This window comes from Babylonia areolata, chromosome 1, assembly GCF_041734735.1.
Source record: "Babylonia areolata isolate BAREFJ2019XMU chromosome 1, ASM4173473v1, whole genome shotgun sequence".
Classification (NCBI taxonomy): domain Eukaryota; kingdom Metazoa; phylum Mollusca; class Gastropoda; order Neogastropoda; family Buccinidae; genus Babylonia; species Babylonia areolata.
In genome coordinates this window covers 73,848,611-73,874,933 of record NC_134876.1, presented here as the reverse complement: position 1 = coordinate 73,874,933, position 26,323 = coordinate 73,848,611, and the positions used below count along the sequence as shown (strand labels likewise).

At 41.7% G+C, this 26,323-nt stretch overlaps 3 protein-coding genes across 3 annotated transcripts in view; 2 read left to right on the top strand and 1 right to left on the bottom strand.

The window, feature by feature from the left end:
* The window catches only part of LOC143287451 (nucleosome-remodeling factor subunit BPTF-like), a 41,214-nt gene extending 37,578 nt beyond the window's left edge, over window positions 1-3,636 (top strand). Inside the window, exons 22-24 of the mRNA XM_076595451.1 lie at window positions 1,454-1,649; window positions 2,421-2,505; window positions 2,924-3,636. Coding sequence (XP_076451566.1) covers window positions 1,454-1,649; window positions 2,421-2,505; window positions 2,924-3,114 — 472 coding nt within the window. The 3' untranslated portion in view covers window positions 3,115-3,636. The remainder of the gene's footprint in view (window positions 1-1,453; window positions 1,650-2,420; window positions 2,506-2,923) is intronic.
* The window catches only part of LOC143287492 (GPI alpha-1,4-mannosyltransferase I, stabilizing subunit-like), a 183,193-nt gene that overhangs the window by 143,308 nt on the left and 13,562 nt on the right, over window positions 1-26,323 (bottom strand). The gene's annotated exons all lie outside the window — the stretch shown is intronic.
* On the top strand, window positions 14,660-26,161 carry LOC143288479 (uncharacterized). Its single transcript, XM_076597059.1, has 4 exons — window positions 14,660-14,720; window positions 17,983-18,102; window positions 21,617-22,341; window positions 23,762-26,161. The coding sequence occupies exons 2-4, from the start codon at window positions 18,024-18,026 to the stop codon at window positions 26,159-26,161; spliced, it is 3,204 nt and encodes a 1,067-aa protein (XP_076453174.1). The 5' UTR covers window positions 14,660-14,720; window positions 17,983-18,023.

Genomic DNA, 26,323 nt, shown 5'->3' with positions numbered 1-26,323 from the left:
CCTTCTTTTGTTGCACATATTTATTTTTCCTGCATTCTACACATAATAAAATTGCAAAAGAATTTTTGTTTCCAGGCTCATGTTGTTCTGTATTTACACATAAAAAATAAATGTGTCAAACTTGATGGTCAACTTTGAAAAAAAAATCTTTTAATTACAGTATGATTTTCTTTGAAATAAGTTTATCTGGTCTGCAGTGACTTCTAACACATCTTCTTTTTTATTCTTTTTCTTACTCAACTTGACGCTTCGGCAAGCTGGCTTGTTTGTTCATTCAGTTTTGTCTCCAGCCACAGAAAGTGGGGGATGGCTGATGGTGGGGGAGGGAGGGGGGGGGGCATGATCCATTGCCAACTCTTGACCAAATGAAGCTAGAAAACTGGGAACTATTTTGATTTAAAGCATTCTTTCTGCTTTTGAAAGCAACATGAGCGGAAAGAAAACTTTAATTTCTGTTTTTGCCTGTGATTGCTTTGAGTATTGTAGATGTGTGTGCGTGTGGCATTGGTGGGCGTGTCTCAAACAAAGAACACAATGCTTATAATTTCATTGTTTCAGTTATATTCATATCATGATTCTGCAGCCAGAACATTCTTTTGTACAGTTTAATGCCAATTTTGAGATTTTGACTCTGTGACAGATGTGAAAATACCTATCAGTATTGTGGTTGATGTTTTGGAAAATAAGTGTGCAAAATTTGTTGATTATATCCTGTGGAATATCTCCAACTACATACAAGGTACAGCCTTTTTCTTACTTTTATCTGATTCTTCACCCACTCTACTTTCCAAAAATGTATAGGTTTACCAATCTAATAAGCATACAAATGCCTCAGATCAGAGCACAGGTAGCAGAGGCAAACAATCCCTTTGTTTTAAGCATGATTTCTGTATGTTTTATTATATCCAGCACTTTAAGGGTTAAGTATTTGCTGTGCCACTTTTAAGGCTGTTATTTAGTGCAAACCTTTGAAAAATGAGTCAAGATTGATCTTTGATAGACAACACCATTTTGACTAACTGTATCTGCAAGAGTTATCTGTAGGCGAACAACAGTGCAACAAAAGGGACGCAAGTCTCACGTCACAAGGCAGGCAGTGGGTTAACACACACACACACACATACACACGCGCGTGCACGCATGCACACACACACTCATGCACTCACACGCACACGCACACACTCTGTAAGAACACAAAACACTGCACTTACTATGTTGGCACACAAAGCATCTGTTTGTGTGCTGTCATACAGCATATGTGTACTGTTTTCCAGCACTAATGTGCCATGCCATTAGTGTGCTGTTTTCCAGCACTTATGTGTCATGCCATCCAGCAGTTATGTGCCTTGTTGTTTTGCAATCGTGTGCCATGTTATATAGCAGTTATATGCCATGTTTTCCAGCAGATATGTGCACTGTTGTACAGGAGATATGACTACCTTTTCTTTGCCAGGTTCTACATTGGCTGCGACCGTTGCCAGGACTGGTTCCATGGACGTTGTGTTGGTGTGACCAAGTCAGAGGCTGACTCCATAGACACCTACATCTGTCCTAACTGTCAGCAAAAGGAAGAGGCAAACCCCATAGCACAGAGAGTCCTCACGTCTGATGATTACATCACTCTTCTCAAGATCGTGCGCAATCTCAAGGTGGGAATTGCTATGTGATGTGACAATGTATCTCCTTTGTGATTAAATGAATATTTTATTTTATATAATTTAACCTGGTGAGAATACATTATTTTTAAAAATGGGAACTGTTAATCTACCAGGGCTTTGTAGCATACATGGTCTGCAACTTAATAATTGATTTGTTTCCATGAGTGGTACTTCACATGTATGACCAATGTCACCTTGCAATTTTGGCAGTCGTACTCCTTTTCAAGTGGTTGCGTGATAGGTGTATATCTCACGGCTGTGTATGAGGGGATAGTTGGTGTGCGCAGATGTTGATCTTGAAGATAAAAAAATCTCCACCTTCCTCCAACTGTTGGGATTTGAACCCTACATATCTCAGATCATCAGGATGAAAATCCCATGCTTTGTTCATTGGAATATCTGTACCTGTCACAGTTCTGCTGGCTCCCTCTCTTTATGTTGTTCATTTCTGTCACAATTATGTTTACCATAATTCTGTCACAAGATCTGTGTTAAGGAGCTCCTTATTGTCGGGTACAAGCAGTGTAACAGAATTCTCAACTTTACAGTCTACCCCTCACAAATTCCTTTTTCCCCCACTATCTGTGTCTGAAACCATGGAGTATTCTTAGTTAATCTTGTTTCTTGGCAATGCTTGTTTTGTTTTTTCCCCTGTTTGTGCACAAGAAATGTTGCTGTTTTGACTTATCCATATTTTTCTGTGGTATTTGAGTAAGGATGTGACAGCATTAAGTCAGATTGTGTGTATGTGTGTCTGTCCAGGCTCACAAGATGGCCTGGCCTTTCCAGGCTGCAGTGGATCCCAGTGAAGTGCCAGACTACTATCAGGTCATCAAGGATCCCATGGGTAAGTGGCAGGGGACTCTACAGTGTTACATGTTTCCTTCACACCCACACTTGCTTTCATTCCACCCTCACCATTCATTGCAATCCTTCTCAAAGACACCTATTTTTACACTTGCAGACAGGGAAATAATATATAGCACCAGATCATGGTGACTTTCTCCCTGAAGAGAGTAAATTCCATGCAGAAACATGATGAGGAAATGAATCTAGCATGCACTCGGTAATTATGGTGGTGGTTTTGATGGCTGATTTAGATGTAGTGAACTTGACCTGTGATTGATGGTGATGGCGATGATTGTGATAGCAGATTTAACCAAAGTGAACATTCCCATCAGGTCTGATGTCATGATGGTTGTAATTGATTTAGGGAAAATGATTTGACCTGTACTTCATAGTCATGGCAGTGGTTTTGATTGCAGATTTAGCAATTGTGGAGAGCCGTGTCATCAGCAAGACCTACACCAGGATGAGTGATTTTGTGCGAGACGTGACCAAGATCTTTGACAACTGCCGTCTCTACAACCCAACAGACTCCCCTTTCTTTCAGTGTGCTGAAGTTTTGGAGACCTATTTTGTACAGATACTGAAAAGTCGCCAACAGTTCACCTGAACTGAGGTCTTGAGCTGGTCATAAATCTGACTTTGTGTTGCATACCTTGATATTTATTGGCTAGGTTGTCACTTCACCGTTTGGGTGGGTCATGGCACTGTACATATCATCATTCGTTAAGGAAAGATTATTTTACCTTCTCCTGGCTTCTGCTGTTTGTTGGGAAAGTTGATGTGTGATTGTACATACACTGTATAGATGTTTGGCCCTACAGATACTTTTTCACCTATTCTCAAGTCATTGTGGCTGTACATACTGTGTACAGACAGTGGCCCTTAACCTAAAGACTGTTTACATGTTCAAAAATCTGATTGTTTCAAGTCCCCTGCCCCAGTTCTCCAGAACAAAGAGGAAATGTTGATGAATTAGTTTCTTGTTGCAAATTCAGTCTGAATCTACAGTTGCTAAGTTCGGCATTATTTTGTGTACATATATCGCAAACTGTTTCCTTTTCTATGTTGTAGAAATCGTAAGCAGCAGCCAACATTATAAAATGATGTTGAAATAAAATCTTTTGTAGCAATACTATGACAGCGTGTGGTTTATTTATTACATTGTATTTTGTATCTCCTTTTTTATTTTTGACTCCATGTGAAAACCAGGAGTGAGTCACTGTAATGATCTTTTCCACCTCCTTAATAAAGTTTTGCACATATGCATGGTTGCATACATGTAACTCCATGCATACATGTAACTGTGCTTATCCATTTGGGGATTGGGACAGGGCAAACTGTTTTCAAATGTGGAGACGCCATTTATCCAGCATGCACTGGAAACTCAGCACAAAATAACAACAAAAATGAGTTGAAGTGTTTGCCAGCATGAAGTTTTTTCAGAAATATTTCAAAAACCATTTTTTATATTTTGCAGTGTTTTATCAATCAGGACATTATTGTGGACTGTAGACTTGACAGACAAAATCACAGCAGCAGTTATAGATAACAGAATATGTAAAACGCAGAACCTAACACATGTCTCCAAACTTAACAGTTACAAGACATGTAAGCAATATTCATGAGAAAAAGGGAAGAAAAAAACTTAACACAAATTCACATCCTACCCTCCACATTCTCTCCTCTCCCATCCTTCCCCAGTGCTCCAAATGTACACCCAACACAATATGTGCATGCTCCTTCCACACACTAACAAGAGCAGCAAACAACTAAGCATGCTTGATGCAAGTATTGACAATTTTGCAAAGATGTTTTAAGTCTTGACAGCAGACGGTGACTGAATGTTGTGGACGCAGATAGTTCCCCACACGAGGGCAAGCAAAGAAATAATCTCCATATACAAAAAAACTCTACTTTTTGCAAGTGGTTCCACAGATTTCTGGAATCAGCAGATGAATTCAAAACCCTGTCTTGCCTGGATACACCCTCCTCTCTTTACACAGAGATCAGCCAAGTGCAAATGCTTTTTGATTGACTGACATACAGTAACAAGCTCTAAATTCACTGCTTTCCCCAAGTCCTGGATTCTCAAAAAGTTCTTGCCAGCCAGGTTCTGCTTCAGAAATGGAGACAGAAATCAAATGGGGCTAGGTCAGGAGCGAGGGTGGGTGGAGAACTTGGATGGATTGTACTTGTAGTTAAGTCACAGTGACCTTGGCTTTTTAGGCACTTGTCATGTAGAAAGAGCATTTTGCAGGTACCCACGTTCAGATGCTGCTCATGGATGGACTACATATCTATGGGCTAAAGACTTTCTACAATAAGTCATGAAATCTGGCAATAAGAGTTGACTTCAGGCAACAGCTGCAGAGCCATGGGAATTGAATAAAATGGAGGAAAGTCTCCTCTGGCTTTGGAAACCAGTTCTCATTACAACTGGTCTTTCATCATCAGCTTCAATTCACATTTGATTGGACTATGCCTTCGGGATGGCATAGTGACCTATGTTTCATCACCTGTGGTCAACTCTTATGGTTATTTTGAGCCTCTGATTCAACTATTACTGTTTCCAGCTATTGCTTAGAATTCAAGACCATACAGCAGGAAAGTGGCTTCTAGAGCCTTATCTAATAGAGGAGCAGGAAAAAACAGGGTTCAATCTGAAGTTGGAAAAATTTACAATAAACAGTTCATAAATGGCACCCTAACTGCGAAGACTTTGGACCACCCTTGTATCACTTGTATGTAGCCAGTATTTCCAAACTAAATCCCCCAGACCAAATCTCACAGAAATGATAACTTTGTTTGGAAATGTCAGCTGCACACAAGTCATACATTCTTAGGTATGACAGGGTTCTGAACATTTATGCATTTGGGAGAGCAAAGTCCAAAAGCCTGATGCCAGTCATCAGCCCATCACAGCTAAACAGAGGTATCTTAACTCACTCAGTACGGCCAGTCCTCTCTTCTCCTCTACACAGACCCCTCGGATGTCCAGTGGGTGTCTGAATGACCCAACCTTTAGCTTCCGTCGTCAGAATTGTGGTATTCTTTGTCAATATTTACCTCTTCAGTATAAGAGCCTTCCGCTTGCAATATTTTGATGATGGTAAATGGGGTGAAACGCTGTCTCTTTCGCCGTTCGTATGGAGAGAGTTAAAAGACCTTCAGCCAACCTGATACTGGGTCTTGAATTGTCAGATATTAATGCTTCTGCAACAAAAACATGTAAAAGAGGCCTGATCTTTCTCACCAGTGATATGGTGGTGGTGGTGTGTATCCATCAAGATCGATGATGACCATCGTTGTCATCCAACTGGGGGAGGGGGGGGATGCTCATGAATCTATCTGTGAATGCGCAGATGGCTGAATAGTTTTATCTGCACATGAAATGTTTGCTGACAGTTGGGGCAGACAAATATAGGCATATCATTGTCAGGGAGCTTGTTTGCCCGTGACTTTCTGGCCTGCCTCTTCTGAAAAGCTGCAGCAGTCCTGTTGGCCTCGCTCAACTTGGCACCTTTGTGCACAGCAGCGCGCCATTTGTCACGGTCCACTGCAGATTCCTCCCAGGAGTCGGGGTTGATATCAAACGCTTTCAGAGAGACTTTAAGAGTATCTCTGAAGCCCTTCTTCTGACCTCCGTGTGATCTCTTCCCTTGTTGCAGCTCACCATAGAAGAGCCTTTTGGGCAGCCGATGGACTGGCATGCGCGCCACGTGTCCAGCCCAGTGAAGCTGGGACTGCATCAGGATGGTGAAGATGCTGGGGAGGGTGGCTTTTGCAAGCACCTCTGTGTCTGGGGTCCTGTCTTGCCACTTGATGCTCAGTAGCTTCCTGAGGCATGTTGTGTGGAAGTGGTTCAGCTTCCTGGTGTGTCTTTGGTACACTGTCCAAGTTTCGCAGGCGTACAGTAGTGTGGGGAGAACTACTGCTCTGTAGACCTTTAGCTTGGTCTCAAGACCATTGCCTCTTCTGTTCCAGACATTTGCATAGAGTCTACCAAAGGTTGCACTTGCTCTTGCAATCCTGACGTTCACTTCATCGTCGATGGTCGCATTTCGTGACAGTGTGCTGCCAAGGTACGTGAACCGCTCCACCGCACTGAGTCTCTGACCGTTGACTGTGATGTTGGGCTCAACATGGGGTTTCCCTGGGGCTGGCTGATGGAGAACTTCAGTTTTCCTCGTGCTGATGGTAAGGCCGAAGTTCCTGCTGGCAGTGGCAAACTTGTCGACGCTGAGTTGCATGTCAGCTTCAGATCCAGCGTTGAGGGCACAATCATCAGCAAACAAAAAGTCTCTGATGATGTCTGTCATGACCTTCGTTTTTGCTTGAAGCCTTCTGAGGTTAAACAGCTTGCCATCTGTTCGGTACTTTAGGCTGATTCCAACATCGCCATCTCTGAAGGCATCAGTAAGCATCGCACAGAACATGAGGCTGAACAGCGTTGGCACCAGGACGCAGCCTTGCTTGACACCATTTGTGACAGGAAAAGGAGCAGATGTTTCGCCATTGTCCTGGACTCGAGCCTGCATGCCTTCATGGAATTGGAGTTCCCCTTTCGCTTGTACAAGTGAATGATAGATGCATCTTTGAAATCCTGGGGGATCGTCTCTTCTTTCCACATGAGTGAGTACAGCTGATGGAGCTTCTCAGTCAGCACAGTGCCTCCATCCTTGTAGACCTCTGCTGGTATGGAGTCTGAGCCAGGTGCTTTGCCACTGGATAGCAGACAGATTGCATTCTGGGTCTGAAGAAGTGATGGCGGATCGTCCAGTGCTTCGTTGATGGGGACTTGTGGGAGACGGTCTATGGCTTCATCATTTATGGAGGAAGGGCGATTTAAGACACTGTTGAAGTGCTCAGCCCAGCGTTCGAGAATTTTCTCCTTCTCGGTGATCAAGGTATTCCCATCTGCACTGAGGAGGGGGGATGATCCTGAGGATGTGGGGCTGTAGACTTCTTTTAAGGCATTATAGAACCTCTTCATATCGTGCCTGTCAGCATATCCCTGGATCTCATCAGCTTTGTCACTCAGCCACTTATCCTGCATCTGACGTAACTTTTGCTGAACAGTCCTGCGGATGGCATTGTATGCATCCTTTTTTGATGTGGACTTTGGGTTGCTCAGGTAGGCATGATGCAGATGGCGTTTCTCATCCAGAAGCTGCCTGATTTCATCACAGTTTTCATCAAACCAGTCTTTGTGCTTTCTGGTCATGGGTCCCAGGGTCTCTGAAGTTGTACTATAGATCAGCTCGCACAGGGTCCTCCAGTCAGACTCCACATTCTGGTTGTCCAGAGAGGCGGATTCCAGACGATCTTCCAGCAGCTCCACAAAGGTCTGTTTGATGGTGATGTTTTTCAGCTTAACGATGTTGAGCCGTTTTGGAGCCTTCTGGCCTTGGGGGCGTCTCTTGGGTTGGATTCGAATATTCAGCTTCGAGACTACAAGGCGATGGTCTGTCCAACACGGCGCCGCACATGGTCTTTGTTACACGTATATCTTGCCTATCCCTTTTCCTGACGATGACGTAATCGATGAGATGCCAATGCTTTGAGCGAGGGTGCCTCCATGACGTCATGTTACGGGTAGGGAGGCAGAAAACTGTGTTGGTTATCAGCAGTTCGTGCTCTGCACAGGTCTGAAACAAAAGCAATCCATTTGGGTTGCAGTGGCCCACGCCGTGCTTTCCAATCACTCCATCCCAGGAGATGTAGTCAGAGCCAACTCTAGCATTGAAGTCCCCAAGAATGATGAGCTTGTCTGCTTTCGGGATAGCAGCAATGACAGAGTGAAGGTCCTCGTAGAACTTCGCCTTCACTTCATCCGGGTTGGTCATGGTTGGGGCGTAGGCACTGACAATGGTGAGGTGCTTCTGGCCAGATGCCAGTGGGAGTTTCATGGTCATAAGCCTATCGTTGACTCCCTTTGGGATTCCAGCTAGCTTGCTGACGAGTGCTGTTTTTACTGCAAAACCAACGCCAGCCTCATGTCGCTCTTCGCTTCCTCGTCCACTCCAGAAGGAGGTGTAACCAGATCCCCGTTCATTGAGCTCGCCTTCGCCTGCAAGCCGAGTCTCACTCAAGGCTGCAATGTCGATGTTGTATCTAGCGAGTTCGGATGCAACTAGTGCCGTTCTCCTTTGGGAGTCCTTATGTTCCAAGCACCAATGGTGAGAGGAACGATCCTTGTTTTCTTCTTTTCTTTTTCTTTGTTTCGACCGCTGATGTAGGGTCCCCACCAGCCGCGGTATGCTGGCCAGGGTGATATGGAGCAGGCAATTTTTAGGGTACCTTTTCTACCCCCTTCCTCAGGGAGGTGAGCAGTGCATTCCTAAAGAGGGCTGCTCAGACGGCTGCCGAGCTCCATCGCTGCTCCTGTCGATGAAGAACAACCCTATGGCCTGAGCCGCCTGCGTGCAGGTCTGCGGCTGTGACTGCCAGTGTACCCACACCTGTCGTTTCGTCGCTCGCCTGTCGCCACAGGACTTGGGGTGATGAAAGGATGAAGGATGAAAGGTCATTAAGGATGACTGATGATTTGCGCGATGGGTTTGTTTAAAGTGAAGAGGAGTTGCGCAACGTCGACCTCACTCTATCGTCCGGGTTCACCAATTTCCAGTGGCAAGACACAAGTCGAGACGACTGGAGGATGAGTTTCAGTTTCAGTTTCAGTAACTCAAGGAGATGTCACTGCGTTCGGACAAAACCAAATACGCTACACCACATCTGCCAAGCAGATGCCTGACCAGCAGCGTAACCCAACGCGCTTAGGCCTTGAGAAAAAAGAAAAAAAAAGAAAAGGGGAATAAATAATAGATAAGCTTACATAAATAAATAAATAATAATTATAATATAGAAAAAGGTAATAGTAATAATAATAATAATAAATAAATAAATAAAAAAAGAAAAGAAAAAAGAGCAATGATGATAAATAAGCAAATAAATGTAAAACATGAAGACACACATTCACACATACCCCCACACATGCATAACAGATATGCACCAAACATGCAGTTTCACAGATATGAAAGCACAGTCAAATACATATAAACGTACATGATCTCCAACACACACACACACACCACACACATTTCCCTGCACCTCCTCTACCCCCCTCCTCCACACACTCATTTCTAGTCTACGTATCGCAGCTTCCACGGCACACACACACACACACACACAAACACACACTCACAGAGATGAACACTTACTTGTACAAGCACACACACATACGCCCATATCTCCCACCCCCAACCCCCCACATATATATATACAAAGATATATATATATATACGTTCCAGTATCCTGTTGCTCCCACAGTGTAGGCATGCATACACTCACATACCTCATCCTCTACCCCACTTCCCCCCGCACCCCCACCTCCACTCACACACACATACACACACACACACACACACGCACGCACGCACGCACGCGCGTGCACAGAACTCTCCTGACACTTGTGTACACTTACACTCTCTCGCATGCACAAACGCACTCAAAAGCATAGACACACACATACACACACATGTGTGCCAAAGCTAGGGAATATTTGCATGTAACAGGTATCAATAAAAACAGTATTCACATGTGATGGCTATCACCATTTACAGAAGCCTTTCAAATGAGAGGGTTACGTATGTGCAACTTAACCTCTTCCTGCCAGAGATGAGCACGGATGCAGTGGATGACCAAGATATCCTTTCGGTGTCTCATCTTGCTCTCTGCACTCCACAGTGCGTTGCTGTAACCGCCCTCCTCTCCGTTAAACCGATAGGTTTCTTCCGCATATTCTGCCGGATCCAGACTTCGCATGCATGGGTAGACACACCCCGGGGGCCAACTGCGTGTGGCATGCACACAGCACGATGGAGCTAGATGGCCGTCGGTGGTTCTCCTGAGCCGACGCTCTTTTATGGATCTCGTTTTTAATTCCATAAGGGTGTCTAGCCACCCGCCTCACCAGTCCCGCAAGGGAGTGCCGGTTTAGTCGCCGACAACCCGACCCTGAACAGGTTGTACTGGATTACAGGTTACCGGTAGCAGATCTAATGACCTGACAGTGATATAGATGAATGAAGAAACACTAAAGGGGACTACTGTGGAGATGGTCAAAACTAAGGGGATCAGGTGAGCTGAGAAACAGCAAATCAAAGACAGCAAAAGAGACAGCTGAAGACCTAATATCCCCTCCATATCTGTCCCAGTTGTTGGTGCGGAGTCTGGTCCATTAGCTGCTTGCTGAAGGCAAGGGGGACACAAAATCACAGTTCAAGTCCCAATGGTTATGTCCCTGTAAGTGATTAACATTGGAACCACTCCGTTTAGTCTCTCACTCACCTCCAGATCCCAGTGATAGCAATCCCTTCTTTGACTGAGAAGAATGACAGAATTCTGGAAAGTTTTGAAATAAGGGATGGTGATTCTCAAGATGTCCTAAACAGGTGTTTGTTTTTTACCAAATCGGCGGAAGGTCTGAAATCGCAAAGTTGGCCATGATGAAGTTTGGCCATGTTAATCACAGTCACCTGAATGCTAATGACACTGATGACTATATATATTCTCATTCTCCATACCCGAAGCGTTTTTGTATGTCAGCAGTATGAATCAATAATTTTTTCACTTGAAAATTTATCCTCATCATGAGTCATGAATAAGTGGTCAGTCATTGCAGAATGAATTTTAAATACTGAATCATTCTTTGCAGGCAATGGCATATGTGTGTCGACAGTGCCAAAGCTAGGGAATATTTGCATGTAATAGGTATCAATAAAAACAGTATTCACATGTGATGGCTATCACCATTTACAGAAGCCTTTCAAACGAGAGGGTTACGTATGTGCAACTTAACTTCTTCCTGCCAGAGTTTATGTGAGAATTGTCAATTTCAAAGTCAAGGTCTTTTAAACCTGTTCACTGCCTACATGATAGGTTAATTTGTCATACTGTGATTGCCGCCAAATTGCCAGCATAATGGGTTAACCTGTCATCTGACTTTCCCAAGGTTGCCTTCAGTCAGAAACAGAAATAGCATCTTAACTGTTGACCAACCCAGAATGAGACAGTATTTCAGTAATGAATAAACATGAACACAGTCCTAGTATGGTATATGACATGATCAGTAAAAAGGTGAGTACCATGAGAACATCAAAAGCATGAAAAAGAGGAGAGGTAGGGGGAGGGGGGAGTAGAGACTTTGATGGTAGCATACATTTTGGAATTGGTGTAGTTTTGATAGTTGCGACTGTTATTTTTTGTTCAGTCAGCTGAAATATACTTTGTTATTCAACCTGCTCAAAATCATAATTTCAAACAATAATTTCAAGTGTAAGCAAGAGAAAGTGTACTTGAGTGTTTTTGAAAAAAACAAAACAAAAAAAAGTAGAATTTACTATTTATTTATACCCATTTTCACTTAAAATTCTCTGGCAGAGAGTCTGCACCAGTTATGTTTCCCTGGGGGTTAACAGGTTCATAATATAATTTGTTTCAAATGTCTACTCAGTCCATCTGTTTTCTCCCAACACAACTTTCTTACTTTTTATATTATCTTTTTTAACTACATTGATTTAAAAAAAAAGAAGAAAAAGAACAGTCAATGTATATACTGATTTGTCTTATCTGTTTATTTCCTTTTGTTTATGTCAACGTTAGATACAAATTGAAAAGAATATTCAATTTGTATAATGATTTGTCTGCTTGTTTATTTCCTTTTATTTATGTCAACGTTTTATACAAATCTTGGATAGGCTCACAAGCAGCATGCTGGGTTTATGCGCAGATCAGAAAATTGCATCTTGTTAAACTTTTTCAAGCAGATGGTGGTGAAGCGTATATGGATAAGTTCACACGCTTTGACATTTCCTTGAAACTGAAACTATACAGAAAAAGAACGAACATGGCTTCTGTTCATTTGTCTGAAGATCAATGACCACCAACAATGACCTGGCAACTAGACTTCTTAAAGTCTCTCTGTTCCTCGTCTCTCCAGCGCATCGCTCAGTCTCGAGTCGGTCTTCCCATACATATATTTTTTTCTGCCCGCCTCTCCTTTCTTGCAGAATTGTCCAGTGTCTATGGATTGTTCTAGCAAGTCCTGCTGATCGTGATAATTTCTTCTCTGGGATCTTTGTGGGATCCGATTGTTTGTCTTCTTCGGTGATGTGATTTCGGAAGCAGATGACGAAGAGTTTTTGGAAGAATCTCATCTCTGTGGCCTGTCCTCTTCTCCAAATCAGGTGACCAAAGTGGTGAAAGCTCGATAGTCCCCCGGCTCGTTAGTCCCTTGCAGAAAGATGAAAAAAAAAGAAGAAAACAGTGAAATACAGTTGTATTGGAACTTTGTGTTATTACTGACTGATAATGCTTTCTGCTTTCTTGTGTTTAACCTTGATCAAAGATGTGTCGCGGAATGATGAATGTGTTCTCTTCTGACCAGCTGTCCACCTTCAGAGTTGTGTTGAACACATATGCTGCATTGCGCGGCCCGCTGTTCGCTGCCTGTGTTACACAGGCACAGTGTTTTATGAGGGAAATGGAAATACTTTCGTTCGGATCTAATAACGTCTGTCTGAGTCTCTCTCTCTCTGTGATTCTCTCCATCTTTCTCTGATACTTTCTAGTCTCTCTCTCTCTGGTTCCCGAGTCTCAGTTTCCCTCCCCTCTGCCCCCCCACATCCCCCCCCCACGCCCCCCCTCCTCTACCCCCGCCCAACCCCTTCACTGCTCTTCAGTTTCCATGTCTGTCTGTCTGCCTGTCTGAGTCGCCGGCGACAATAAGTCCAAGACTCTCTGGCTTTCATCAGTGAATAAGAACGGCATCAGTCGACCTTTGACTGAGCTGGGCGCGATTGTGCGCAAACACCAACAGCACTGACAAAGCTTCATGAAAACTGAAAGGGAGCTTAACGCTCTAGTCTTCTGAATCCTGAGACCACGGATCAAAGCAATGGTGTCAGTGCCGGTCGGGATGATTCCCGTCATCGCTAGCCGCCGCGGAGAGAAAGGTCCGTGGTTTACTTAATTCTCTCTCTCTCTCTCTCTTTTACAGGTACATATACAGTATTTGGGGCAAAAATTAAGCCTTGCGGCCTTTCCACTCCCTCTTGGTATAGCAATTTGGTTTTATGGCACGGCCTTTTTGCATTTGCATGCGAATTTGCCTAAATAGTCTTCATCAAAGTCATATTTCTGCACTATTGATCTAGAATCACTGTCAAGAAGATTTGGGAATTGCTTAATATTTTTAGCTGCTTTCGTTACATTTAACAGTGCATTCCAACCTTTAACGGATATATTACTGAGTCCTGCAAAACTGGGTATGAATGTTAGTATTTGAGTTTCTGGTTATATCAGACTTGAGTGTTAGCTGAGAAAAAAAGTGTTGGGGTCAATACTGTCATCAGTTTTGTTAGTGATCTTGAATACCTGAAGCATATCTCCTCTAAAGCGCCTGTATTTCAATGAATGTAGATTTAACTGTGTCAACCGACTGTCACATGTGGTTATCTATGAATCGTTGAGTTCCGGTACCATTCTCGTTGCCCTCCTCTAGGAAACCTGCTTATTTGCTACTGATTATCTTTTTAGTCTGGGATAGCATATTACATTGCCGTATTCTAGTATCGGTCGTACAATTGTCTTATAAAGATTGGTAAAAATATATTTATCCATTAAAGTTCTCAGAATACCCAATAGTTTGATCGTTTTATTAACAGCTGCCTCAGTTAACATGGGCATCAAAAGGAAAATCCTGATCAAATGTGACACCCAGGTCTTCTTCCTCAACACACTCTGAAATGACATTGGATGTGGTGTCATCAATTTTCATGACGTATTTATGCTTTGGGTTATTTTTTTTTTCCTGAATGGAGAACTTTGTATTTAAGATACGTTAAAATACAGGTTCCACTTATTTGAGTTGACTAATATTCTGTTGGATGTTTATATCGTCTTGCAATCGTGAGAAGTTCCCAGTTTTATCATATATTATTTTTAGCGCTGTGCACACCTAGGCCACCTTTAGGTCTAAACAAGACAGCGTGATTTGAAAGAAGAGATAGAAGATCGAAGACCATTCAAATGTGAGGGTTGGGAATATTATAGTTGCGTCCCTTGCCTTTGCGTTTCCTTTGCGTAAACTTCCGGATCTCCATAGCAAACACACAGGAACGAAGTTACTAAGTGCCCCACAGATGTATTGAGGTAGGTTATATATCAGACACATTACAATCTTTGCCAAGTGTAGGTTATATATCAGACACATTACAATATTTGCCAAGTGCCAGGTTTGTATTAGCAGGGAGTTAACAGTCAGTTTATTGAATTAGTTACTAGTTTACGGCTTTTCCAAAGATTTTATTTTATTACATTTTATGTATTATTATTATTATTGTATAATGTCTCTTAGTCATTCAGTAAGGTCAGACGTTTTCCTCCGCTACTGGCAACCATGTAACCCAGTACAACAAAAAATCCGATGTGGAGAGGGACGGGTCAGTTGGGCATCAACAGACCAAATACTACCTTGAACCTTGAACCTTGAACTTTTGGGCGTTGAAGCCTTCTTCAGGCTAGTTCGCCTCTCCTTGGTGGCTACAGCACTGGTTTGTGGCATGCGTGGCAAGCAGCACTGTAGCTGAGTTACTTCAGGCAAGTTGGTTTGTACACACTAGGCAACTGTTGCCAGTGCGCGTCCAGCCAGGATTTGAAGCAGTTTAGGGTAGGGGCGGTCACAACACTGTCCGGCAGGTTATTCCATGAGTTCACGACTCTTTGTGAAAAGGACCTGCTGCGGACATTCAACCTGCAGTGTTTTTTCTTTATCCTGAGGCTGTGTCCCCGGGTGTTGTGGCTGGTGGCTGGTTCTAACCTTGGCCTATCCACGTCATAGAGCCCGTGCATGTACTTATAAGTGTCAGTCATGTCTCCTCTGTTGCGACAGTGCTCTAGGCTTGGTAGGCGGAGGTGACGCAGACGTTCAGGGTAGGGCAGGTCTCGGACAGTTGGCAGCAGCTTGGTGGCGCGACGCTGGACATCCTCTATGTCACTGCAGAGGGTCTTGTGATATGGTTGATATACGGAGTGACCGTATTCCAGAATTGGGCGAACAAGGCTTTTGTACAGGTTCATGAAGAGGTTATCATCGAGGAGGTCAAAAGTTCGGCGTATTATTCCGACAACTGTATTGGCTTTAGCGGTTGTTTACTAGGATGTTCCCTGGTGCAGACATTGGAAGTGACCATGATCTTGTTATCATGAACTTGAGAGTCAAGTTTAAGAAGAAAAAAACCCAAAACAAACAAAACAGACCACCAGACTGAAATTCATTCTTGACAGACTGAAGGATCCTTCCATCAGTGAGTCCTTCAAAGCAACAATAGGCAGAATTTGTGCCACTGATGACCACCACCTTCAACACAGTAATGGTTGAAGCAGCCAGTGAATTGCTAGGAAAGCATCACTGGAAAACCCAGTCTTGGGGTCACAGAGGAGATCTTGGACAAAGAACGCCAGGAATGTAACAAAAACAGCAGAATACATAGAGGTCAACAAAAAGATCAGACAAGGCATGAAGAAAGCCAAAGAGGATTGAACTGAAGATAAGTGTATTGAAACAAAAGACTGTCTGAATAAGTACAACATAGAAAGGCATCTGAAGTTGTAAAAGATACGACAAAGCAAAGGTAGTCCAGAGTCAGTACAATACAAAACAAAGAAGGAAAATGCTTCACAGAAGAAAAAGACACACAGCTAGTTACCAGACAGATGGAGACCCCAGTGTACGCTCAAGCCCAAGCCAAGAATCAACAATGATGACTGTCCAATACTGCCCGAAGAAGTGGAGGAAGCCATAAGATCACTGAAGAACAGAAAAGCAGAAGGTACTGGCAATATACCAGCTGAACTAATAAAGCAAGGAGGAGAGGCAGACTGGAGAATGGCCAACAACATTGGACAAAGTCACTAATTAATAAGTATCATTCTACCCAATAAAGGCAACTTAAAACTATGCCAGAATTACATAACTATCAGTCTGATCAGCCATGCAAGCAAAGTAATGCTCAAAGTAATCCTGAGCAGACTCAGACAATAGGCAGAAGTCCTTGCAGAGAAACAAGCTGGGTTCAGCAGTGGGAGAAGCACCACTGAACAGATATTCAACCTTCAAGAGAAATACAGTCAACGCCAACATAGCATTTACCATGTCTTCATCATCTTTAAGAAGACATTGAGTGTGGCATGGTGCACTGTGGGCAACCATGAAGAAATGTAACGTGGGCCAAAAGCTGATCACCACCATCAAACAGCTGTACACAAAACTAAAGCCAACAGTGCAGTTCTTGTTCAAGGAACAGTAAGCGACTGGTTCCCCACAACAGTTGGGGTCTGTCATGGTTCTCTTCTGTCTTTTGCACTCTTCAACATTTTCTTGGAATGTATAATGACTGATGCCCTGGAAGGACACTAGCACTATCAACATCAGAGGACGTACCTTCACAAATCTCTGATATTGATAGCAAATCTGGTGAGGAATCATCAGCCAAGTACAGAATGGAGATCAGTGCTGAGAAGACGAAACTCATTACAAACAGCAAAAAGCCAACCAAGACCAAGATCAGTGTCAGCAGACAGCAACTGGAAATGGTGAAGCAAGTTTAAGTACCTTGGTACCATCATCAGTGAAGAAGGGTCCAAGACTGAAATACTGGAAAGAGCTGCACAGACTGCAGAAGCACTGGCAGGACTGAAGCCCATATGGAGAGACTAGGACATCAGTTTCAGAACAAAGCTGAAGCTCCCGCATGCACTGGTTCTATTTCATTGTATGGATGTGAGTCTTGGACTCTAACAGTGGAGATTCAGAGAATGATGCAAGCAGTGGAGACTCCTTGGCATCTCCTACAAAGATCACATAACAAATGTAGAAGTCAGGAAAACCATCAGACAGCACAATCGTTGGTATGAAGACCTATTGACCACAGAAAAAAAGGAAGAAGGATCCGATGGGCTCTCCAAGACCATTCTTCAGGGAACAGTGCAGGGAAAAAGGAGACAAGGCAGGAAGCGAAGGAAGTTGGCAGACAACATCACTGAGTAGACAGAGAGGAGCTTTGCAAAAATCAGGCTGGCTGGTTCAAGGGACAGAACTCGTCAATGATACTTGCAGCATGAATTCCAATATTAGTTTCTTATGTCTAGAAGGTGCCATATTGTTTCTAGCTGAGAGCAGCTGGCTGTGTCTGACTCAAGTGAGTTGCAGTGTCAGGCTGACAGCAACTGGCTCAAATTTGATGTCTGCAGTCACCAGTACAAATAACAGAACATTAAACAGAATTCTTTCCTGCACAGGTGCAGAACTCATGCATATGCTCACACATGCGCGCATGCACGTGCGCACACACACACACACATTTAAAGGAACGAAATTCTAAAGTACAAATGTTTGATACATGCATGCTTTCAGACATTGTGAGTGTGGCCGGAAGGGCATTCCATGATCAGCTAATGATGGCAGAGGTCAAGGTAGAGATTGATGTGGCTGAAGAAGCAGGACCTCTGTGGATGACACAGGATCAGTGTTCAGGTCAGTTGATCATTCATCAATTCTTCCATAGACTTAGACAACATATCTTGCAGTTCTAAAAATCCATTTGTGCACTTAACACCATTTGTCACTTCAGGGCATGAACACAAAACATGAGCACTCTCTTACACACACAGATACACACATACTCTCTCTTAAACACATATATGTGTGTTTGTATAAATACATATTTTCACCCACTTAGAATTTTATTCCATTTTAATATTTTATTTCTGTTCTTTTCTTTTATGTTTATGTTTTATGCAAACCAAGGGTAGGCTCTCAAGCAGTGTATTGAGTAACCCTTTTGCTGCCAGGAAAATAAGATTTAGGTGAAATCTATTTGCCAGGGTTTTTTCACAAAAAACGGATATAAATTTTCAAAAAAATCTGTGCTCTTTGTTATTGGAGAAAGACCCATAAAAGTATATATTTTCTGAAAGGTGAATGAATAAAGAACACAAAACACATGATGTTTTCCCATTTTATATATTTTTAGTGACATGCTATTGTTTTGAAATCAGTGTTTTGTTTTTTGTCACATTTTCAACTTGTTCATTACAAACATCAGTCAGGTAATTTGCACTAAAATATCATATTTTCTGGACAAATGGATATCTGTATACATGAAATCATACTAGAACAACCACAATAAAAACAAATTAAAAAGAGATAGATATACAATGCATTGTGACTTCTCCAAGTGATAATGTGGATGAGAGGCCACGCCCCCTCAGTCTCCACCCCACCCCACCCTCCTCTTCACCCCTCTCACACGGTCAGTTTATTCAGTTCTCATCAGACTGTGTTGGCTGTTCTCATCAGACTGCATTGGCTGAGTGCCAAGAAAATCGCTCACACTGTCCTGCTAATAATTCAGTCACTTTCTGTCGTCTGCTAAGGTTTGCACAGCCAGCATCACTCACTGATAGTCGTATCTTGGCCACTCTCTTGATTGCTCCCTTTATTTTCTATCAAATAGCCCTATAAATGTTCATCACTGTCTTCTTCGAGTTTACGCTTCAATTCTCTCTGAGCATCAGCTAAAGAAAGCAATCTTGGTTGATTTTGTTTGCTACGATCGCATGTCTTGAGCACGGCATCAGTCCGACATTTTGTTGAGCGAGCGAGGAGAGGAGCCAGGCAAACACTGGGACAGTAACCCAACCAAAACATTCAAATAAAGGACTGCCTCATGACTTAGATGGGGTTTCTAGCTATGAATAGAATCCAGAAAGATTCCCCAAGCTAAAGCTACCACCATTTTTGTCAATGAACTGAACGCAAAGCAGGGAAAAGTCAGAATATTTCGATGATGAGTTATCTTGTCATTGTGGCAGCGAAGTGTACATGTTTGCCATGACGAGTTATCTCATCATATAGGCAGCCTAGGGGTTAATAATAATGATTTATATGTCACCTTATCATATGATTCTACTCTAAGCACTTTACATTACAACAGTAAAAAAAACAACAACAACAAAAAAAAAAAATCCATCAAAACATGCAGGTTGGTCCATGGAAGAGACCAAACTCTCTCTCTCTCTTTCTTATGCCTACAAATATACATGTATGCCTTCACACACACAAGTAATTATAATGGTAATAATGATACTGAAAATACAACTAATAATAACTTAATCCATGCATCAGCCCTCCACACAGAACATGCCAAAGCGCACTACACAATATAAAAATCATTGTGCAAAACGTGTTCAAGCACCATGATGAGAACTTCCATAATTTATGTATACCCTTGCACAATCGTCAGACCAAACATCAACAGTAATATGTACATGGACACACACACACAAACACATCACACAAAATGAAAACATCCCAAATACATGGATACCAAAATATCATAACATCCAAATAGTGCAGTCTCACATCACAATACCTTACACCAACATCACAGTACCCAAAACCATACCACAACACCCCAAAACCAGTCCAAACACCCAAAGCCAGTCAAGTACACCACCATGACCAAACAATACACAACCCAGCTACAACACCCAAAATCAGTCCCATTCTCCCTCCCTGCCCTGCACTTGACACCTCAACGACACATTCGCATGCACATACAGATAACAGAAACAAGCACACACCCGCACTGTCAATGGCAATGGGATATCAATTAAAGGCAATTTTTCACAGATGAGTCCTTTGGTTGGTTTTGAAAAGGGAAATGGACTGGGAGTGTCCTAATTCATATGGCAAGGAGTTCCATTGGACAGGGGTGGTGAATATGAAGGATCTGTGACAGAAGATCATAACAGAGTGAATTTGAAAAATATGACTGTCGAATGATATACGTAGTTGTCTTGTTGGAATGTCAACAGTGAGATCAGAAAGATAGGTGAAGAACCAGAGAAAGCGTGAAAGCAATGTGTGGAGAGTTGATATTCAATGCTGGACTGTATCGGCAACTAGTGGAGTTATTTCAGAAGAGGCTGAATATGGTCACTCTTAGGTTGTTTCAATACAAGACTGGCAGCTGAGTTTTGGACTTTCTGGAGTTTATGAATAATGTTTTTATGTGTATATCATGGGTCAGGCATCTGCTCCTTGTTTGGCTTACTCGTGTTTACACACCTCGTGAGTCTTTTTAATAACACAGGTAAACTAAAACAAATTTACCTTATCTGGAAATAGTCTGTTGACACCAAATTTTGGATTGAAATGAGGAAAAAATCAGTACTTTCCACACATTATATTAAAAGAAACAAACCCATATGCACTTTTAGAAAGAGCATAAAAATCATATATTTGAAAAATTAAGCTATTATCATTGGATATTTCAGTCAGTGACTTAAAAAGTGTACATACCTGACTTCAGTCATGGAGAAGAAGACACCATGACTGAAATTTCCAATCTGACAAACATATTTTGTCAACAACAACAAAAAAAGTGGACTTTTCCAGAGTTGTTACTGTGTACATTATGCAGGAAAATGTTTTTGGTGGTTTTTATTTTATTTTAGGATCTGTCTAAATCAGAGTCATTATGTAGACAGAGAAAGTTGTAAACGTTGACAAATGTATTTTAATTGGTAAAATGATGAAATGCCAATTGATGTCGGCTGCTTAAGAATTTTTGTTTCCAGCAAGGAGCTTTTGGTTCCACAAGTACTCATTTCTGATAGTGAGCTCCATGTTTTCTTCTCTGTGTGTGTGTGCATGCATGTGTGTGTGTATGCGTGTGTGTGTGTGTGTGTGTTAGTTATTGAGCAGAAATCACACCATGAAGTTATGAACACTTTGCCTCTTGTTTTCCATTTAAAGCAGATGGTGGTGTAGCATAATCATATGGGTTAGTCCACATTTTTTGACACCTTGAGACTGAAATTGAATAGAAAAAGAAGAATAGACATGGTAAACTGGTGCAGAAAGAGGGAACAACAGAACAACTCATGGACTTTGTCCTTCAAGAACACTCCAGATTTCCCATGTTTTTATTTCACAAGGGCAGAATTCACAGTTTATGGTTTGCATGCTTTGTCTGTTGCAGGTCCCACATGTGACAGAGCTGAGAATAAAGTGAGCACGACCACCACACCCTGCATGACAGACGCTTGGAATCCATCAGCTGCTATCATGCAGTTTGAACCAGACAGACAGACAAACAGTGGTTCAGGTATCAAAGCTGATAACAGTGATATGTTTCACCAGTCACAGTCTGTAGTCAAAAGGCAAGGGAAAGTGGACATGAAATATGAATCCTGTACATGTATTAATTTATCATCTTCACCAGTGACTCCATGGAATGCAGTGTCTCATTTTAAGAATGAGAGATCAGAAGCTGATAACACAAACAGTGATATGTTTCACCAGTCACAGTCTGTAGTCAAAAGGCAAGGGAAAGTGGACATCAAATTTGAATCCTGTACATGTATTAATTTATCTTCTTCACCAGTGACTCCATGGAATGCATTGTCTCATTTGAAGTATGAGAGATCAGAAGCTAAATTTGATTTCAAGACTGAATCTATCAGCACAGACATAAACCATGATGTCTTCAAGACTGAATCTGATTTGGTAAAGTTTAGCAGTGATGTCATCAAGGCTGAACCAGTCTTAACAAACATCAACAGCGATGTCACAACAAATACCAGCAGTGATGGGCAGACTGAAGCAGTGACAGACACAATGATGACAGTGACATGTGATGAAGTCAGACCTCAGTCCACCCCCAGCAGCGATGGAGACATCAACAGACTGGTAGGAGATAAACAGGTGGGTAAAAGTTTTAGTATGGGTATTGCACTTTAGATTTTCTTCAACAAGAGATGCTGCAATAAGCGTTTCACCCTGTACTTACATTACATATTTTTTGCAGAGCTGTAGTTGTGCCATTTCAGATATGTGCTTATTTTTATGTGTCTTTTCCTTATGAAGAGAAACTGAGTGCACTCAATTGTTGTGTAATTTAGAAAGCTGACACAAACACTAGTTTTTCTGACATTTTCTGATGATCTAAGAACTTGCCATTAAAATATTGCCTGTGAAGGTTTTACTAAGAAAATGTTATTCTGTGATCATTTTTGCTCAAATGATTATAAACAAAGTGAGTCTGTATAATACTAATAACACTGTTTTGGTGTGTGTGTGTGTGTGTGTGCGTGTGTGTGTGTGTGTGTGTGTGTGTGTGTGTGTGTGTTAAAGTCAACTTTAATACATTCATTTTGTTTGGACATTGTCTGTCGACAACAGATTGGCGGGAGGAAAATCAGTTCTTTCAACTTATTCCAGTTATGACAATGTGCTTCTGGGACAGGCTCAAGTAATTGAGAAGAAGTAATAAACATTTCTACAGTTAAGTTACTGTTACTTTTTTTTCCACAATATTTTACCACTTTTATAGTACAGATTGACACATTGATTATCAGCAGTGCATGTTCAGCTGAAATAGTAAATCAGTATGCTTAGTGTAAATGTTACATTGTGCATAGATCTGCCATGAGCAGCAAATTTCTGCAATGTAATGGGATGTCAATATGAATATAGATGTACTATGGGAAATGATTTTTTTAAACACATTTCACTTGTTCAAAACATGATAAAAAAAAGAAAGAAAGAAAGACGAGAAAAGACTCCAGTCATATAGGTAGCTGTGTTTTCCACTGAATGTTAAGGCATTACACTGTTTACATTCACCAAATAGGTTGTTTTCAACTCTCACCTAAAGTGGATACTCAGTTCCCATTGTTATTGACACACATGTTTAAACAAAATAAGTCAATGTTATTGTTACAATATGTAGTATGTTAACATTTGTTCTTGATTGTATAAATGGCCTCTGTGTCTGTGCGTGTGTCCATGGTAAGCTTTTATTGTTAGGATTTTTTGATAACTGCAAGTGGTATTTAAACCAACCTGGTAGGATGGTAGTTTTGAATAAGACCATTCCATACATTTCCTTTCTGATGATGTGGTACACTTGGTGAGGTGTCAAACATCAAGGTGCTTTGGAAGATGTTATGCTTTACAGTGTAGTTTTTTTCTATTCGATAATTGGTGTGTTTGATTATGTGGGTATTACACGTGAGTCTTAAAAGCTTTAATCATCGTTTTTGCTGTGACGGTTTTATTCCTTGTATTTGTTATGTTTGTCTTTCTGTTAGCTAAGTTGTCATTATTGTTATTTTCATTTCAGAAGCAAGCAAAAGTTCATTCTTTAGTTGCTGCTAAAACAACACCTCAGCAGTCATCATCTGAAGCCATCAGAACTCTTCTACACAAGTCTGCATATGCTTCTGGCTTACTGCTGTCTCTTGACAGAAGGCATGCATGTCAGCGTTGTTCTGCTGCCTTTGTGTTTTTCAGCAGTTTAGAATTACATATGATACATGATCATGGTGAGAAACTGCATGCTATGTTACCTGTGTCCTCCACACCTGGTGGTTGTGATGCTGGTAACTATAGCAACATGAATGTGGGAAAGGTTGCTGACCGAAAAATTGCACATGGAAAAAAGAACAAAGCTGTCAGTAACACTGACAAGGAAGTTGTGGAAAAAAAGAGCAAGCAGCATGTGTGTGATGTGTGCAGTAAGGCTTTCACTAAGGCTGGTGCCTTGAAGAGACACAAGTTGATTCATATGGGTCTTAAACCATTTGTGTGTGATGTTTGCAATAAAGCTTTCACTCAGGCTGGTCACTTGAAGACACACAAGGTGATTCATACTGGTCATAAGCCATTTGTTTGTGATGTGTGCAGCAAGGCTTTTACACAGTCAGGTAACTTGAATGCACACAAGTTGATTCATACTGTTCATAAGCCATTTGTGTGTGACATGTGCAGTAAGGCTTTTACTAGGGATGGTGATTTGAAGATGCACAAGTTGATTCATACTGATCACAGACCATTCATGTGTGACAGGTGCAGTAAAGCTTTTGCTCTGGTTGGTGACTTGAAGAGACACATGCTGATTCATGCTGGTCATAAACCATTTGTGTGCGACGTGTGCAGTAAAGCTTTTTCTCGGGCTTGTAACTTGAAGACACACAAGGTGATTCATACCGGTCTTAAACCATTTGTGTGTGATGTGTGCGGTAAAGCTTTTAATCTAGCTAATGCCTTGAAGAGACACAAGTTGATTCATATAGGTTATGAACCATATGTATGTGACATTTGCAGTAAGGCTTTTGCTCAGGCAGTTTACTTGAAGGAACACAAATTGATTCATACTAGTCATAAACCATTTGTATGTGATGTCTGCAGTAAGGCTTTCAAAAACGCTTGTCTCTTGAAGAGACACAAGTTGTTTCATTCTGGTAATAAACCATTTGTGTGTGATGTGTGCAGTAAGGCTTTTACTCTGGTTGGTCAGTTGAATGCTCACAAGTCGGTTCATACTGGTCATAAACCATTTGTATGTGACATGTGCAGTAAGGCTTTTACTCATTCTGGTGACTTTAAGAAACACAAGATGACTCATACCAGTGATAAACCTTTCGTGTGTGACGTGTGCAGAAAGGCTTTTACTCAGGCTAGACTTTTGAAGATGCACAAATTGATTCATGCCAGTCATAAACCATTTGTGTGTGATGTGTGCAGTAAGGCTTTTGCTCATGCTACTATCTTGAAGAGACACAGGTTGATTCATACAGGTCATAAACCATTTGTGTGTGATGTATGCAGTAAGGCTTTTTCTCAGGCTAGTATCTTGAAGTGCCACAAATTGATTCATACAGGTCACAAGCCATTTGTGTGTGATGTGTGCAGTAAAGCTTTTTCTCGGGCTAGTATCTTGAAGTGCCACAAGTTGATTCATACCGTGCATAAGCCATTTGTGTGTGACATGTGCAGTAAGGCGTTTACTCGGGCTGTTGGTTTGAAGATGCACAAGTTGATTCATAGCAGTCATAAACTATTTGTGTGTGACATTTGCAGTAAGGCTTTTTCTGGGGCTAGTCAATTGAATGCTCACAAGTTTACTCATACCAGTCAGAAACCGTTTGTTTGTGATGTGTGCAGTAAGGGTTTTACTCAGGCAGGTATCTTGAAGAAACACAAGTTGATTCATACTGGTCATAAACCATTTGTGTGTGATGTGTGCAGTAAGGCTTTTACCCAGGTTGGTCTCTTGAATGCACACAAGAAGATTCATACTGGTTATAAACCATTTGTTTGTGACGTATGCAGTAAGGCTTTTGCTTGGTCTGCTAAATTGAAGGTGCACAAGTTGATTCATACTGGTCATAAACCATTTGTGTGTGATGTGTGCAGTAAGGCTTTTACGCAGGCAGATACCTTGAAGAAACACAAATTGATTCATACTGGTCATAAACCATTTGTGTGTGATGTGTGCAGTAAGGCTTTTACCCAGGCTGGTCTCTTAAATGCACACAAGAAGATTCATACTGGTTATAAACCATTTGTGTGTGATGTATGTAGTAAGGCTTTTGATCGGCATGGTAAATTGAAGGTGCACAAGTTGATTCATACTGGTCATAAACCATTTGTGTGTGATGTGTGCAGTAAGGCTTTTACCCAGGTAGGTCACTTGAATGCACACAAGAAGATTCATACTGGCTTTTTATCAGGCTGGTAAATTGAATATGCACAAGTTGATTCATACTGGCCATAAACCATTTGTGTGTGATGTGTGCAATATTAAGACTTTTACTCTGGTTGGTCAACTAAATGTTCACAAGTTGGTCCACACTGGTCATGAACCGTATGTGTGTGATGTGTGCAGTAAGGCTTTTACTCT

Bases quoted from the DNA above. Each gene is read 5' to 3' on its own strand.
- LOC143288479 (XM_076597059.1), top strand. From the start codon at position 18,024: ATGATGGCAGAGGTCAAGGTAGAGATTGATGTGGCTGAAGAAGCAGGA. The intron at 18,103-21,616 runs GTCAGTTGATCA...TGTCTGTTGCAG, and splicing joins GACACAGGATCAGTGTTCAG to GTCCCACATGTGACAGAGCT. The intron at 22,342-23,761 runs GTGGGTAAAAGT...TTTTCATTTCAG, and splicing joins GACTGGTAGGAGATAAACAG to AAGCAAGCAAAAGTTCATTC.